The following is a 15,013-nucleotide window of genomic DNA, read 5'->3' as shown; positions in this document are numbered from 1 at the left end:
TGTATTAACACCTATATGTACAGTCAAAATGACTCAGCCGGTAAAAACTCTTGCCACTAAGGCTGACTGCTTAAGTTCAGTACCAGGTCCCACATCTTAGGCAGAGGAGACTGACTCCCTTACGCTGTCCTCTGACCACACGCTCCATAGCACGTGAAGCCATTTTTAAATGGTCACGGTGGTCATTTTTATCATGTGTGTTATTGCCAGTTTTACCGTTGTGAAAGAAGTTCTACAAAGTTTGCTCATTGCTCACATATAGTGCCTGGGCCAGGTGTGATGGCGCACACCTTTATATGCCCGCAACCTGGAGGCAGAGGCAGACAGATCTCTTTAGTTTTAGGCCAACCTGTTCTATAGAGTGAGTTCTGGGATATCTAGGGATTTTTTTTAGAGAGTCACTGTCTTTTTTTTTTTTTTTTTTTTTAAAGCTGGTGTCTGTAACAGATAAAACCTAGAAAAGTGGGTTAGGCTGAGGGAAAGACACCAAGGCTGCTCAGAAAGAGGCAAGAACACAATTAGATGGATCTGGGAAACCAGAGGAAGCCGTGCAGCCCACTGTTGACCTACTGCCTTCATGGGCAAAACAGGAAAAGATAGGCGCAAGCCTCTCAGACAGACAGACACCCCCGCACCTGCATGCACACACGCCTGTCATATTATCCAACCCAGAGGCAAGGCACACTCTGGAATCTGTGCTTTTGAGCAAAAATTTCCATAGATCTCAAAGACAGTAACGTCGTGTAAGATAACTTTATTTTCACAGGGCAAAGGGTTGATGTACTATCCAACTACATGCTATATCTGTAGCATTAGACACCCGCTGGAGTAAATACACCTTCAGCAAGAGCAGTTCTAAGCATGAGTGCAGTAGAACTCTCTGTAGAGTTCTCTATAGAACTGCTGCTGCCTCTCAAGGCTCATGGTAAGTATACGGCTTGCAAAAGCAATGGTTTCATGAAGAACCAACCCTACTTCTAGTTTTTCTCTGGACTGCTGCACGATATGATGTTTAAAAGATGGATACCCCTTTGAAAGCTGACAGAACAGAGTATGTACGACTAACTGTACAAGCCCGGGATCGCATCAGTTAGAGGTAACTGTACATTGACCTGGTCAAACAAAATCTTGAAGCAGGAGACACTCCCAGCATCTGGTTGCCTCTCCTTGCAGTCGCTTCACCTGGGAGCCGGGAACTTCACCATTTCCGGCCTTTGCTGGGAGGGGCTCCTCACATCTCCGAGAGCTTGATATCATAGGTGACCATGTTGAAGTTGTCCCAGGCAAAGAGCTTCCTCTCCAGGGGGTTGTAGTCGATCATGCTGCTGTACTTGTAGCGGTTCTTGAATGGGATGGTCAGGGTCTTGCTGATCCCGGTGTTGGTGTCGTAGGCGAAGTTGATGGTTGCATGAGCGGAAGAGTAGCTGCTCACGGTGTATAAGATGCCACAGATAACAAAGGCATTGGCCACAGACTGCTTACGGATGTTGGTCTCCCAGGTACGCTCAAGTTCCAGGTTCTCTGGGTTCAATTTGGAGAGGACTATGGCCCCTTTGGTTTCCTCCGTGCTGTAGATGATCCAGAGGCCGCTTTCGTCCACGGCTAAGTCGATGTCTGTGTAGCCACCCCAGGCGTACGGGAACTGTCCGTGGTAGCCAGCTCCAGGAATTTCTTTCTCTGCCTTCACGGTCTCGGTGTCCAGCTGATACCTCAGCACTGTTCTAGACTCAGCCCCCTGGAAATAGAGGCTCCCCGAATACACCACAGCCCCCGTGCTTTCCAAGGCCCGGGGGAGCACATGGACCTTCGAAGGGTAGCCCTGCTCGAACTGGTTTATCTGACTGTATTCAAACACCTGGCGGATGTCTGTGCCAACGGTGTCAATCCTCCAAGTGCTCTCCTCGGTGTAGGGGTGGGTGGGTTTGGGGTCTCTCATCCACACTCCATACTTGCCAGCGATTGTTTCAGCGGTCCTCAGGGTGACTGGCTCTCCTACCCAGACTAGCATTCCACATCCTGATGAATTAAAAAAAGTTGTCATGATATTAAATAAATATCTATATCCAAATACAGACAGCAGGCTGGACAGTAGGAGCAAAGCCGAGAGGGCAGAGACAGGGTGGGCCGCCATCTGAGCCCTGCTACCCACTGACTGTGTGACCAGTGAGGTACTTATTAGCTCTGTGAGCCTTGACTTTCTCATTTGTGTTTTCTGTGCATTGGTGTTTTGCCTGCGCGTATGTCTCTGTGAGGGTGTCGGATGCCCTGGAACTGGAGTTACAGAGAGTTGTGAGCTGCCGTGTGGGTGCTGAGAATTGAACCCATGTCCTCTGGAAGACTAGCCAATGCTTTTAACCACTGAGCCATCTCTCCATTCCCCTGACATTCTCATTAATATAGGGGGGATAAAGGTTTGGGGTAATGAGGTTGTCAGTGTAGAAGTGACTAGACGAGCCCGGGTGCTTTCTCTAGAGATACGCACAGCAAACATCATGTGATGAGTCTGTGGGGTGAATGGTTCTCTCACTCAGGAGGGAAAAAGTTGTACAGAGCTCTGACTCTGTCCAGACTCTCCACGAGCTCAGCAGGGATCACGGGTATTTATTCTATATTTATTCCATTGCACTTCATGACTTATTCCATTGCAATTCATAAATAAATTGGGTTTATTTAACATTGTAAGCATAATCTATATGACAAAGATTTTCAAGCTTTATTTGATGGGCCACATACCTGATGCATCCATTTAAATGTCATAAAGAGAGTCTATTTTTTTTTTTGCATTTGTTTTTTTTTTCAAGACAGGGTTTCTCTGTATAGCCCTGGCTGTCCTGGAACTCACTCTGTAGACCAGGCTGGCCTCGAACTTAGAAATCTGCCTGCCTCTGCCTCCCAGAGTGCTGGGATTACAAGCGTGTGCCACCACTGTCTGGCAAGAGTCTATTTTTTAATATAATGAATAGATGAGAATTTTAGTTAGTGGATTTAAGATAAATTTCTCCTTTCATGGTTGTCTTTGATTTCCCCACAAAAGGCTACAGCGATGCTTATCTCTCTCAGGGAATCATAATGTAATTGATCACCCCTACATACCAGTCAGTGTTAGCAGGGATTGCTAATGACACAGCCAATGCTATTTTCTGGAAACAGCTGCCGTATTCCATGGAATGCTTTTTTTTGAGGGGCAAATGCTCTTTTCCTTGATAGAAAAAGGTCAGAAAAATGCTTTTTGTAACAGACATGCAGAAATGATCTATAGTATGTGCCTCACCCTCCAAGGTTGGCTTCCTGTTCATATGTCTGGAAAAGGCAGTTCAGGGGTTTCAGCCTCTTCCTCCCCAACTCTGCTTCTTGGGAGACACCTGTCTTCTCTTCTGGGTGAACAGTTGCTCTCTCCAAACTGAACACAGAACAAGGCGCGTGTACACACACACACACACACACAAGCACGCACGCACACATGCGCACGCGCACGCGCACACGCGCGCACACACACACACACACACACACACACACGCACGCACACACACACACACCCACACTCAGAGATGGAGAGGGAGAGGCCAGGTAGGCTCAAAAGGAAGAAATCTAACTATACCTTTGTCTCCCTCTTTGCTCCTGGGTTGGCCAGATGGATTCTCCTTCAAGATTTGGGAAGCAGGAACCTCTGTTAACTCTGACTTCAGTTCCTGGAAGGCCAATGTATCCAAATTCCACTGAGAGACTGTATTCAAAGAAAGAAACAAATGGTACTTGGAGAAGAAAGGGCACAAGAATGGACTCTGTGGAGGATGATGTTTGATATCTGACATTTGCTTTGGGGGCCCAGAAAGGGAAGATGGAATATGACCGAACCACATTGGTAGCTCATTGGAACTAGGCGATGGCTTCACTGGTTTTTTTTTTTTTCCTGCTTGGGAAATTTGCATAATTAAAAAGCTTACAAATAATACATTGCACAGCTCTCTGTTTAACGCTGGGTTGAATATTCATCACAAAACAAATTACAATAAGAATTTTATGTGATTTATATACACTCCACTAGGGAAATTGATTGTTAGTAAAGTATGGTTTCAAGGAATAGAAGACAGTCATTAGCAAGCTCTTAAACGTTTGAATTTCAACAGCTAAGCATTCCTTGCCATGTGTGACTATCTTAAGAATAGATCAAATTTGGTTTTTAACTATAATCCTATTTTCACTTGACATAATTATGTATACTGATGATGTAAGGTGACATTTCTGTATATATATTGATTAGTGATCAGTTCAAATAACTATATATCCATTACCTTAGCTATTTATTACTACTTTGGGTTGGAAACATTTACAATAATTTGTAGCTATTTTGAAGTATTCAGGTCACTGTCAGTAACACATTAAGCTTTGCATGTAACCTTTCTGAAGTCAGGTTGCATAAGGAAGAACTCGTTTTTGGTTCTTCTAGAAATTCCTAGAAAAAGGGAGAGGCCACCATACCAGGGTCACCATGAGCAGTCTTCTCCCGGTGTCCCTTCCCATCCTGTTCACACCTGATAACAACTATTTCATATTTGACAGTAGGTTGGTTTTCTGTTTAGTGACTTACTGATGCTGTGTGTATTAAGAAAAGAACTGTACACATTTGTCACTCAGCAGGAAGAAAATAAGATGCCCTCTTTAGCTTTGGAGAAAATAAAGTGGAAAAAAAGAGTAGGAAGCTACACAGATGCCAAGAAGGGTACATGTGTGTACATGCGTGCAGAAAGATGAAGCCTCGTGCTGCCTCTAAAGTTTCAGACACTGAAGTCGGACTTTAGTCCTGCCATCTGACCCAGTGACCTATATACTGTTGTCACTGATGTGTGCCCTGCCCTGTGTTTATCTCCTATCTCCATAAGAAAGTAACTGCTATTATTCTTATTGGCAAAGGAGGAAAACAAAGATCAGAAGGGGTGGGTAATCTACCAAGGTTTCACAGCTAGCAAGTGCCAAGGCTGGGAGTTGAACTGCTGTTTTCTGAAGTCTTGACGTTTGTGACCCTTCTGCTTTGGGGTTAGGGGCTCTGTTGGCTACAAACAAAAGTCTTGGCTCTCACAGCTGGATGCTCCTTTCTACAAGTGCTGTGTAGAAGTGAGCACTGTTGAACTATCCCAGTAGAGGGCGCTACAGCGCCATCGTGTGAGGAGGAAGGGCTGCAGTTCTTTCTTGGCTTCCTGTCACGTGTACTTGAGACCATCCGGAGGTCCCTAGCCTTGCATGGAGTTCCTCTGAAACTTCAGCCTTGTGGTACATATTCCATAAGGAAGTCAGAGCTGCTGTAGGAGGGCTTCGATGTTATGAATGTGACCATCACATCTGCTCAGGACTCCTCCATGCTGTGCCATGGGTCCCCATCTGCATATGCGGCCGAGGTCAGGACAAACAAGCAGGGTGTCTCTTCCCTAGCGAGGTCTTGAAGTCCTCCCAAGTCTGTCCATCCTACCCCTATCCCTGTAGCCCTAGACTGCCATTTGGAGGTTATTTACATATGGAGTTCATTATATTTGCTTTCTCACCATCATTAATAATTTTCTCTGTAGTTAGGTATAGAGTAAAGGACTATCCGGGAGGAACAGGTCTCTCTTGGGTGTGAAAGTAGAATGGATAGTTATGGACAGATGAGAGTAAGGGGTGTGGGGAGGGTCAATCTGGAAGGGGAAGGGAAGAGGGGGTTAAGGAAGGAAGTACAGAGAGGAGGAGCTAAAATCAACAGCCATTGCTGAGTTGTGTAGGGAACCTAATGCATCAGAAATGTCCTAAATTACATATATCTATATCTATCTATTTATCTATATATATATATATATGAAGGTGATCTAAATTAAATTGCCAATTAGCAGGAGAACACCTCATATCACCAAATGAAACTCTATAACTGGGAATGGGTTGTTGGCAAAGGGGTCCCATGTGAACCCCCAAACAACTCAGGCTGTTGCAAGATCGCTCTCCACAAGCTAATGACAAGGTCCTATTGCTAAAAGTATTACCTATACAACTTATTGGACAAGGAGAAGTTACGCTGGGGCCTACCAAAAGCCTTTACCTCCACTGGCTGGTGTTCTTGGTACCAGAAGGTACTCTGCACTCTACCAAAGGAGAACTGTAAACACCAACCCAGCTACAAACCCTTTGATTTACAATGATGTCCTGCCTGCAAGATCTGCTAGCTAATGGTAGTACAAATCTTGTGGGAATAACCAACTGATACTTGATTTACAACCCACTCCATGGAGAACATACCTGAGGTATGTGCTCTTGGATGACCAAGAGCCTGAGGCTAGACCCAGGGGAAAACTAAACACTGCTTACTATTCTACAAAAGGAACACAGCAGTAAAATGACTCCTAATGACAGTTAGCTATACTCATAGATCAGTGCCGCTCAGCCATCATCAGAAAAGCTTCTTCCGGCTGCAGATGGGCACAAATACAGAGAGCCCCAGACAATATGCAGAGAGTAAGAGACCTTGTGACGTTTGGCCCTAAAGAGGATGTCTCCATCAAATCCCTCCTTTCAGAGCTCAGGAACCGGTAGAAGAGGAGGCAGAAAGAGCGTCAGAGCCAGCGAAGATGAGGACATTAGGAAAACCAGACCCATTAAGTCAAGGAGATTGGCTCATATGAAGAACACAGAGTTCAGAGGCTGCTCAGGCCTGCACCAGATGGAGTCCTAGAGCTGAGAAGTGGACACACCCCACCTCTCGTGCATAATATCCCACGGAAAAGCATGTGCAACTAAATCATTTTCTCCGAGGGAATCTCCCTGAGGAAACAAATTGCTCTTAAGTATAGGCCACATGCCCAGCAGTAGACAGCCAGCAGAAAAATTAGCTCCATGGTGTCTTTCGAGTTTCCTTGTCTCAAAATATTACAGCAGGACTTTCCCCCCTGCATATATTTTATGCCTTCCAATTGTGTGGCATTTCGGGATTCCCGAATGTGTGCTTCTGTATCTCCATCTATCCCTTGTGCCTTTTCTTGGGCTCTCTTCCTTCTGCTTTTTGTTTTGTCCTACCCTGATTTAATTTTATTTTGTCTTATATTTATTTTATTATTATTCTTTAGATGCCTGTTTGTTCTCTAAAGAGAGACAGAAAGGAGATGGATCTGGATGAGAGGGGAGGCAGGAACAAGGAGGAGGAACAGGAGGGAAAATCGGAATATATTGTATAAAAAAATCTGTCAGTAAAAGAAACTGTAATAATTCCTTCTGTTAAACGTCCCTGGATTAGTGTACTGAGTGGCTTCTGCACCTTCACTGGGCCCAGAGAGTGAGTGGCTAGAGGCTTCAGGAGAGCCAGTGAGCTCTTGTAGAACGACCCCCTCCTGGGGCAGAGCTCAGGCCCTAGTTGATGGCTCAGCATTCCCACAGAGATCAGATCTTTGGTCAGAGAGGCAGACGCACAGGAGTATGGGATTGTGATCCAATCCTGGTCCCACCTCCACGGCTTGGCTTAGGATAGGAGTCCTCAGCTCTGGCCCCCTTCCAGTCTTCCCTCACTCTTTGCAGGGAGCCACACCTAATGCACTTTCCTTGTGGTAAACAAGAGCTGTAGTAACACCGAATGTCAAGGAAAGCCTTCCAGAGACCACTTGACTCATTTCCACTTGGCAGGTGTGGTGGCTGGATTAGGAAACTCCTGGTGGCTTTGCAGCCCTCTCAGCCAGGAGCTGCTGGCAGCATTCCGATTCCCAGGGGAGAGCCATCTGGCAAAGTCTGCTGAAGCCCGGAAGCTCTGCGCCAAGGGGGCTGGCCTGAGCCGCAAGCTGTAGTTTCCTTCTGTCCCACTGTGTCCCAGCTGTGGGACTTTGGGCAAATGAGTCAACCTCTCTGAACACCAGCATTCTGAGTGTACAGAAATGTCAGGTTGTTTTTGAAGATTATATAGTACCATGAGCAAATAATCCCGAATAAAGAAATGTCCAAACTCTGATTTTTCTGGAATGTTTAAAACCACTGACATTCAATTTTGAATATAGAAGGAAAACAAATGATTGTGGAAAGCAATATCTGCATTGTGTCAGATATTTGAAGCTTTCATGCCTTTTGCTTATTTATGTTCTTAATGGTAATTAATGGTTACCATTAATTAATGGTCCTTAATTAATTGGTATGGATTCATTCCTCTATTGTTAAGATTGGTTGAGACCATCTGCCTGCCCTGTCCTTGACCTCATACTGTAGTGGAGAGGAACCTATGGACCAGATAAATTATTAACTAATTTGCATGCAAATTCCAATGGCATTATAAAGATTTTTGTAAACATTTTCTATCACTGTGAAAGAGCTAGTATTATTTAAATGGAGAGAATAGGACAAAGCAATGCCATGATATGTCCAGGTTGACACAAATACATCAGGAAAAAGAAAGTTTAGCTACTTGCCTGGTTGTCATGTGTCCTAGATACTATCTCTGGATCCCATGTGTGTAATACAGAGACTTTATGTTAAGTACAGGCCGAGGTTCTTAATGACTGCACGGCATCTGCACACAATGGTAGGACTCACCCAGAGGAAAACATTACAATTGCAGTCCCTTGCCTGGGTGGTCACTCCATCAGAAATGGCCCAAGATGCTTCCTCCTCTCCCCACTGCTCAGCATGATAACCCAGAGTCTTGCCGACCAACCACTCTGGCGCTCAACCCCCTCCTGCCCATCTTTCCCCAGCAGTTGTTATGGCAACCTGACTCTTCGAGGTATCAGCTTCCTGCCCAAGCTTCTCTGACTGTGAGGACCAGCCTGGCGTCTTGTTTCTCATAGATGAGGGACTATCAGATCCAGGGATAAATGTTCCCTGGTGCTAAGCTTTTGTTTCTCATGTGATTAGCATTCGGTCTAAACTCCACTCCATAGTTACCTGGCAACAGCCCGGTAGGCCTGACCCACTATAAAAGGGGCTGCATGCCCCCTCCTTGCTCTCTTGGTCTCTTGCCTTCTTGCTCCCACTCTGTCTCCTTGCCCCTCCCCCTCCTCCCTATTCCCTTACACCCTCCCTCTCCATGCGCTCCTCTTCTCTACTCTGTCTCTACTACCCTAACTCTCCTTCGCATGCCCTTAATAAACTCTATTCTGTCACGTGGCTGGGCCCTCAGTGGGAAGGGAGGCCTTGGCATGGCCCTGCTGAGGCACCCCGTTCCCCCACACCTCACCACATCTCCACAGAGCATATCCTCCCCCTTCTCTATCTTTGAATAAACACATCACATGTGGCAATCAATTTGATGGCCCTCCCTTCTTATTTTCGTTCCTGAATCACTCTCCTCTGTGTCCCTGTTTCTTTTCCTGGCCTCAGGACCCATGACATGTTCACAGGTGCTCACTGATGACTGGGCCCAACTCCTGGGTCTCAGAGGGAACTGCTGTTGCATTCGTCTTTAGGTGAATAGTACTTCTGTTTACATCTGTGTGGGTGCGCATGCTGAAATCCTCATGCATACACATAAGTGATTGATGCTGAGGAGATTTTTTTTTCTATGTAACAATTACATGCTAAAGTGTCAGTGTCAGTTTGTACTGTGTGGTGGGTAGGAAGAAGCCTCCCTTCTCAGCCTTCATTTTATACCTCAGTTCCTGCCACTTGAGCTCCAGCCCCTCAGAATACTACTGATCTCCAAGCCTGAGGCCTGGAAATGGTAGCCCCCACTCCACCCAGACAAGATCTCTCTGTGTAGCCTTGTCTGTTGTGGAACCTGCTCTGTACAGCAGGCTGGCCCTTAACTCACTGAGATCCACTACCCCTGCTTTCCAAGTGCTGGGGTTAAAGGCATCCACCACCACACCTGGAGCGCTCTGACATTTTTAAGGTTTGTAAGCTTGAAGACAGTAGGGGTCATGAATGTCATCAACTCTTAGAAAAGGCAGAATTCTGGTTCTCATAGTGTCATTCACAGACTAGGTGGCCATGGACCTGCAGGCTCGCTGGCTCAGTTTCCACATGTTCACAAATGAGCCCACGGCCAAATGCTCTCAAGGTTCCTGTCTAGTCATCTGTCCATGCCTCATGCAATCCCTGGCCCGATGATGCTCCACTGTAGACAAAGATGCCCACACTTGAAGTTGATTATAATGGGCTGTGGACCTAGGTCAAAAGGAGAGCAGCTGGAAAGGAGGATGGAAATAAAATTAGAGAACACATCCAATAAATTCCCAAGGCCAGGCATGTCCTTTAAACTAAAAGACCACAAGACAGTAAAATTATAGAGCATTGCCTCTATTTTCACACACACACACACACACACAAACACTCTGCATATATACAATTACATAGTTTTTTTTTTTGAGAGTGTAACTTCAAGTCTGAAATTCGCATATAACTTTTAGTGATGATATTTCCCTGTCTGACCTGTCAGAGTCCAGTTGAAGTCTTACCCACCACTGGACAGCTGGGCAGCCCTTGGCCCCTTAGCGGCTCAGGACCTCAACTTTCCTCTGTTGTCCAATTCAGAACTGGATCTCTTCCAGCTTAAATATAAATATTTAACTAGGTAATCATTAACGGGAGGAAGAGAAAGTGTGATTAAAGACATACGCTTGCTGTAAAAGCAGGCACCAGCTGGGAGGGTAAACATTAGGAGGGGCACAGGAAGGGAGATAGAAAAAGTATAACAGTGTGTCTTAAAAAGATCATATAATGGCCTAGAGAGATAGCTCAGAGGTTAAAAGCACTAACTGCTCTTCTGGAGGTCCTGAGTTCAATTCCCAGCAACCACATGGTGGCTCACAACCATCTGTAATGAAATCCAATGCCTTCTTCTGGTGTGTCTGAAAATAGCTACAGTGTATTCACATACATTAAAAAAAAAAAAGTCCATGATTTTGTATTCTAACTTCAGTTTCAATAACAGAAAGCATCACTCCTATGTTACAGTTGCTCATTTGGGCCCCACAAAAGTGATTACAGAGTGGATTCTTTGCCATGTTATGGATAAGAAAGAACAGGCAGAGAAGGAAATACCTTGCCTGCTGCCGAGCCCAGCGTCGACTCAGGGTCTGGAGCCTCAGTCATGCAGATCCTACCTTTCAGGTAAGGATCTCTTTTAGAAAACATTTATTCCATCATGTGAGTTTGGAGGTTTTCAACCCCGAGAAGGTGATAGGACACTTGAGATCATGCTCTCGGGCATTGTTTACGAGGATCCAGAACTACTCCATGTCTAGTGTGGCCTCTCCTCCTCTCACTCTCAGCGAGTAAACTGTATAATAGATCCTGACAGTTCTGTTCTAGGTACTTGAGCACACACAGGATCGTCTCCCTCATAACTACACTGTCACCTGAGAAATGCAGTGCTGACCTAACAACCTCTAACAGGTGCCACGTTCCCCGACCATCCCAACACCCCTTCTGTAGCTGTCACCTGGCCGCGGAGAGCTGATGGAGGATGCCCACGAGCTTGGTTACCAGGTTTCTTAGACCCCTTTGTTTAAAATGAATCTGTCCCCTCAGTTTCCTCGGTGCTTGTCATCGACACATTTAAGGACCCAGACTTCCCACATCTGAATGTGTTTGTTCATGAAACAAGTGACTTTTTGGGAACAAAACACTCATAAGAAGTGGCACATATACTGTCTCCTAATCATCAAAAATAACATGCCCATCTCTCAATGCCCCCAAATACCCATCTCCAAGCAGGAGCTGGGACAAACAGAGATAGCCAGTTGTGAGAAGGGCCACCGCAGAGTTCTCTAGTGACCTGAAAGCAGACATTCTTTGATTCAGCAACAAAAGACAAAATTTCCAAAGCTACACACCAAGGGACTTGAGAGAGAAATTGCTTCCTCTTTCTTTTCCAAAGTAGGAGATTAAAAAATACTATCAGGCATGGGGATGTTTACCTTTAATACTGGCACTCGGAAGGCACAGGCAGGCAGATCTTTGAGTTCAAGGCCAGTCTAGTCTACAAAGGGACCCTGTCTCGAGAAACCAAATACATTAACAACAACAACAACAGTAAGTAGTAGTAGTAGTAATAATAATAATAATAATAATAATATACCAGTTTTCATTGCACAAATCATTTGGCATCTCATAAATAGGGTCATTTGGTAAGAATCGCGATTTCTAAGCAAAGATTGAAAAAGAATGCATTATCCAAAGGCACAGCAAGCCATTTTCTACTGATTATTCACCATATGCATCTCCCACCTGGCCCCATGTTTCTCATTTGGCTGTGGGTTGTGACCATTTTGTCATGACTGGGCACAAGAGCTCAGATCCACTGACCTAAACAAGGAGCCAACTTTCAGGAAACATGGGAAAGTGTTTGCTTTGCTTGCCTTACTGAAACTATTGCATGCTGGATTTTCAGTTTCTGAGAGAAAAGACAAAACAGAAGGAGAAACCTAGGAGTCCCATAATGGGTCACCAGCAGACGTGCTACCTGCTGGGTCAGGTGACCCTCCACCTTGTGCTCTTACCTTCCCTGGGGCCTGGCAGTATGTCCTGAGAGGGGTGCTGGCCTGAGGGACACTGGTCTCTCCTCAGCCTTGCTACCTCCTGGCTGCTGCCTTCTAGCCTCCTGGCCAAATCTTCATTCTCTTGTTCCAGCTGCCTCTTCTCTTCCTCTAAAGCCGACTTGTCTCGCAGGAGATTGTTGTAGGCTACCTCCAGATCCCTGGTTTGGGTCTCTAGCTGGTCCCGTTCTCTCCTGAGGGCACCCAGCTGGTCCTGAAGCCCCTCCTGGGCCTCCTGAGTCCCAGTAACTCGGCCCAAGGTCATCTGGTGGAAGAGACTCTCCAGGGATCTGACTCTGGCCTTGATGGACTCTAGGTCTGCATGCTGGACGCTGCTGTCTCTCTGAAGGTCTTGGATGGCTGACATGGCCTGGTCCTCCCTTGGGCAGCTAGATTCGTTGGGGCTGGCCACGGTGAAGGTGTACTGGCACCGGCCACTCCGATCATTGGCCTTTCGGAGCTGTGCTGTCCTGGCCCCCGTTCCCCACACCAGGCAGGCCACCAACAGCAGCTGGAGAGCTGGCATCTTGGGACTACAGCTGCAGCAGCATGCACAGAAGGACGTCGGTGTGAAGGCTGGGCGAGCCTTCTTCTGGAAAGCTCTGCGGCAAGGTGTCTGGATGGGTGGCCCTGCTGGCTCAAGCCTGAAGTCCAGTGAGGTTTATACATCCTGGGGAGCCAGCCCTGTGTGGAGGGAGGGAGGGAGAGGTGATCACATGAAGCTGGGTTGGACCGGCCATGGGGGGATAGGAGGATTGCACTCACTGCCAGCAAGAGCCTTAAAAAACGAAGTGCCAGAGGCTATTTTGAATTTATTTATTTTTTGAAGTCCCCTGCATGTACCCCACATCCCAATAATACCCTTAAGTTTCTAGTCTGTTTATACATGTGCACATATGCCTATCTTGTCTGACAGGAGCAGCTGGTTGTGTGCTCGTTTGAACAGGGTTATATGTCTATTTTGTGTTTCGTTGGACCCTGCTTTGGACCAGCAGAAGGAACTAGGGAGACAGACATGCCTGAGTAGACATGCCCTGTAGCAGAGACAAAGAAGAGCCTGAAGAAGGTTCCAGATTCCCACAGAGGGGGTAAGAACATGATATTGCCCTAGATTTAGAATAAACATGTGACCATCCTTAGAAAAACTCCCTAACTACAGCCTCTTGTCTCAGGAACCTTGCCAATACTCTGGACCAGGTTTTATGATTGAGTGTACCCCCAAAAACCTGCTGGTGAAACCTGTGCGTCCATCTCTGAAAGATAGGTTCAGATATATAAAATGTGAGGAATCAAATTTAACCTAACATTACTAGGTTAGGAATATGAAGGTATTTAAATGCCTGAAATATGTGCTACATGAGATATTCAACATAAGGTCTAATGTTAAAGTACTTTTGAGTATATACAGTATTTCACGAAACCTGTATCAACTGTAACATAGGGATAAAGATACAGGCATTGTTAGCAGAACTTTAGGTTAGGTAGATATCTATGATGAGATGAAATAACTGAGTTAGAAGATTATGAAAATAGATGTAGTTTATTTCCCAGTTCAAATTCATGGGCTGTAACCTAATAATACCTGCTTTTCAAACTATTTTCAAACTAATACCTGCCAACTATTTTGAATACGATGTAGGAGGATTGGGTTTTGGGTTTTTTTTTGTTTGTTTGTTTGTTTTTTTGGGTTTTGTTTGTTTGTTTGTTTGTTTGTTTGTTTTTGTTTTTGTTTTTGTTTTTTTGGATTTGGTTTTTTTTTCGAGACAGGGTTTCTCTGTGTAGCCCTGGCTGTCCTGGAACTCACTCTGTAGACCAGGCTGGCCTCGAACTCAGAAATCCTCCTGCCTCTGCCTCCAGAGTGCTGGGATTACAGGCGTGCGCCACCACTGCCCGGCTCAGGATTGTTAAGTCTCAAAAAAAGTTCAAGAACAACTGGGCAATAGAATGAGACTTTTTCTCCTTAAAAAAGAAATGGTAAACAATGATAACAGCACCCACACACAAACACACACACACACACACACACCTTCTTCTAAATAAAAAAAATAAAATAAATGGAAAAAAAAAACTTGAGCAGGAGCACCAAGTACTAAGGACTGCCAGAAGTTCACCTGAGTCAGCGCATGAGTGGAAGCCTCTTGAGAATCTTTCAACGTGTTTATCTACTGGTGGTCTGTTCATATGGGGGGTATATGAGTGCAATGAGTCATACGTGCCATGTGTGGAGGTCAGAGGTCAACTTTTGGGGTCCAGTTCTCTCCTACCGGCATGGGATCTAGGGTTTGCACTCAGTCTGTAAGGCTTCCCTAAGCACCTTCACCCTCTGAGCTGCCTCACCCCTGGGAGATCATTCTTGTACAGGTGAGGTATGTGTGCATCTGCGTTCATCTGCGTGCACATGCATGTGTCGGACAGAGGCTGGTGTCAGGTGTTGTCTTCTCTCACTTTCTGTTTTGTTTTGTGAGATGGATTCTCTCCCTGAGCCCGGGGCTCACCGGTTTGGTTAGATTGGCCAGCCAGCAGGTACCAGGCGCCTTCAG

General features: G+C 45.7%; 1 protein-coding gene across 1 annotated transcript; it reads right to left on the bottom strand.

Moving 5' to 3' along the window:
- Positions 1-1,171: 1,171 nt before the first annotated feature.
- Myoc (myocilin) lies at positions 1,172-13,086 on the bottom strand. Its single transcript, XM_052200711.1, has 3 exons — positions 12,438-13,086; positions 3,599-3,724; positions 1,172-2,016 (listed from the first exon to the last, which is right to left on the bottom strand). Exons 1-3 carry the CDS (start codon positions 12,997-12,999, stop codon positions 1,232-1,234), a joined length of 1,473 nt encoding a protein of 490 aa, XP_052056671.1. The 5' UTR covers positions 13,000-13,086; the 3' UTR covers positions 1,172-1,231.
- Positions 13,087-15,013: the final 1,927 nt, after the last annotated feature.

Source organism: Apodemus sylvaticus, chromosome 12, assembly GCF_947179515.1.
Source record: "Apodemus sylvaticus chromosome 12, mApoSyl1.1, whole genome shotgun sequence".
NCBI lineage: Eukaryota > Metazoa > Chordata > Mammalia > Rodentia > Muridae > Apodemus > Apodemus sylvaticus.
This window is presented reverse-complemented; position numbering and strand designations above follow the sequence as displayed.

Coding starts and splice junctions, on each gene's coding strand:
- Myoc (XM_052200711.1), bottom strand. CDS start 12,999: ATGCCAGCTCTCCAGCTGCTGTTGGTGGCCTGCCTGGTGTGGGGAACG. Junction 3,725..12,437: donor ACTGCCAGGCCCCAGGGAAG/GTAAGAGCACAA, acceptor CTTTGAATACAG/TCTCTCAGTGGAATTTGGAT. Junction 2,017..3,598: donor GAGCAAAGAGGGAGACAAAG/GTATAGTTAGAT, acceptor TTAATTCATCAG/GATGTGGAATGCTAGTCTGG.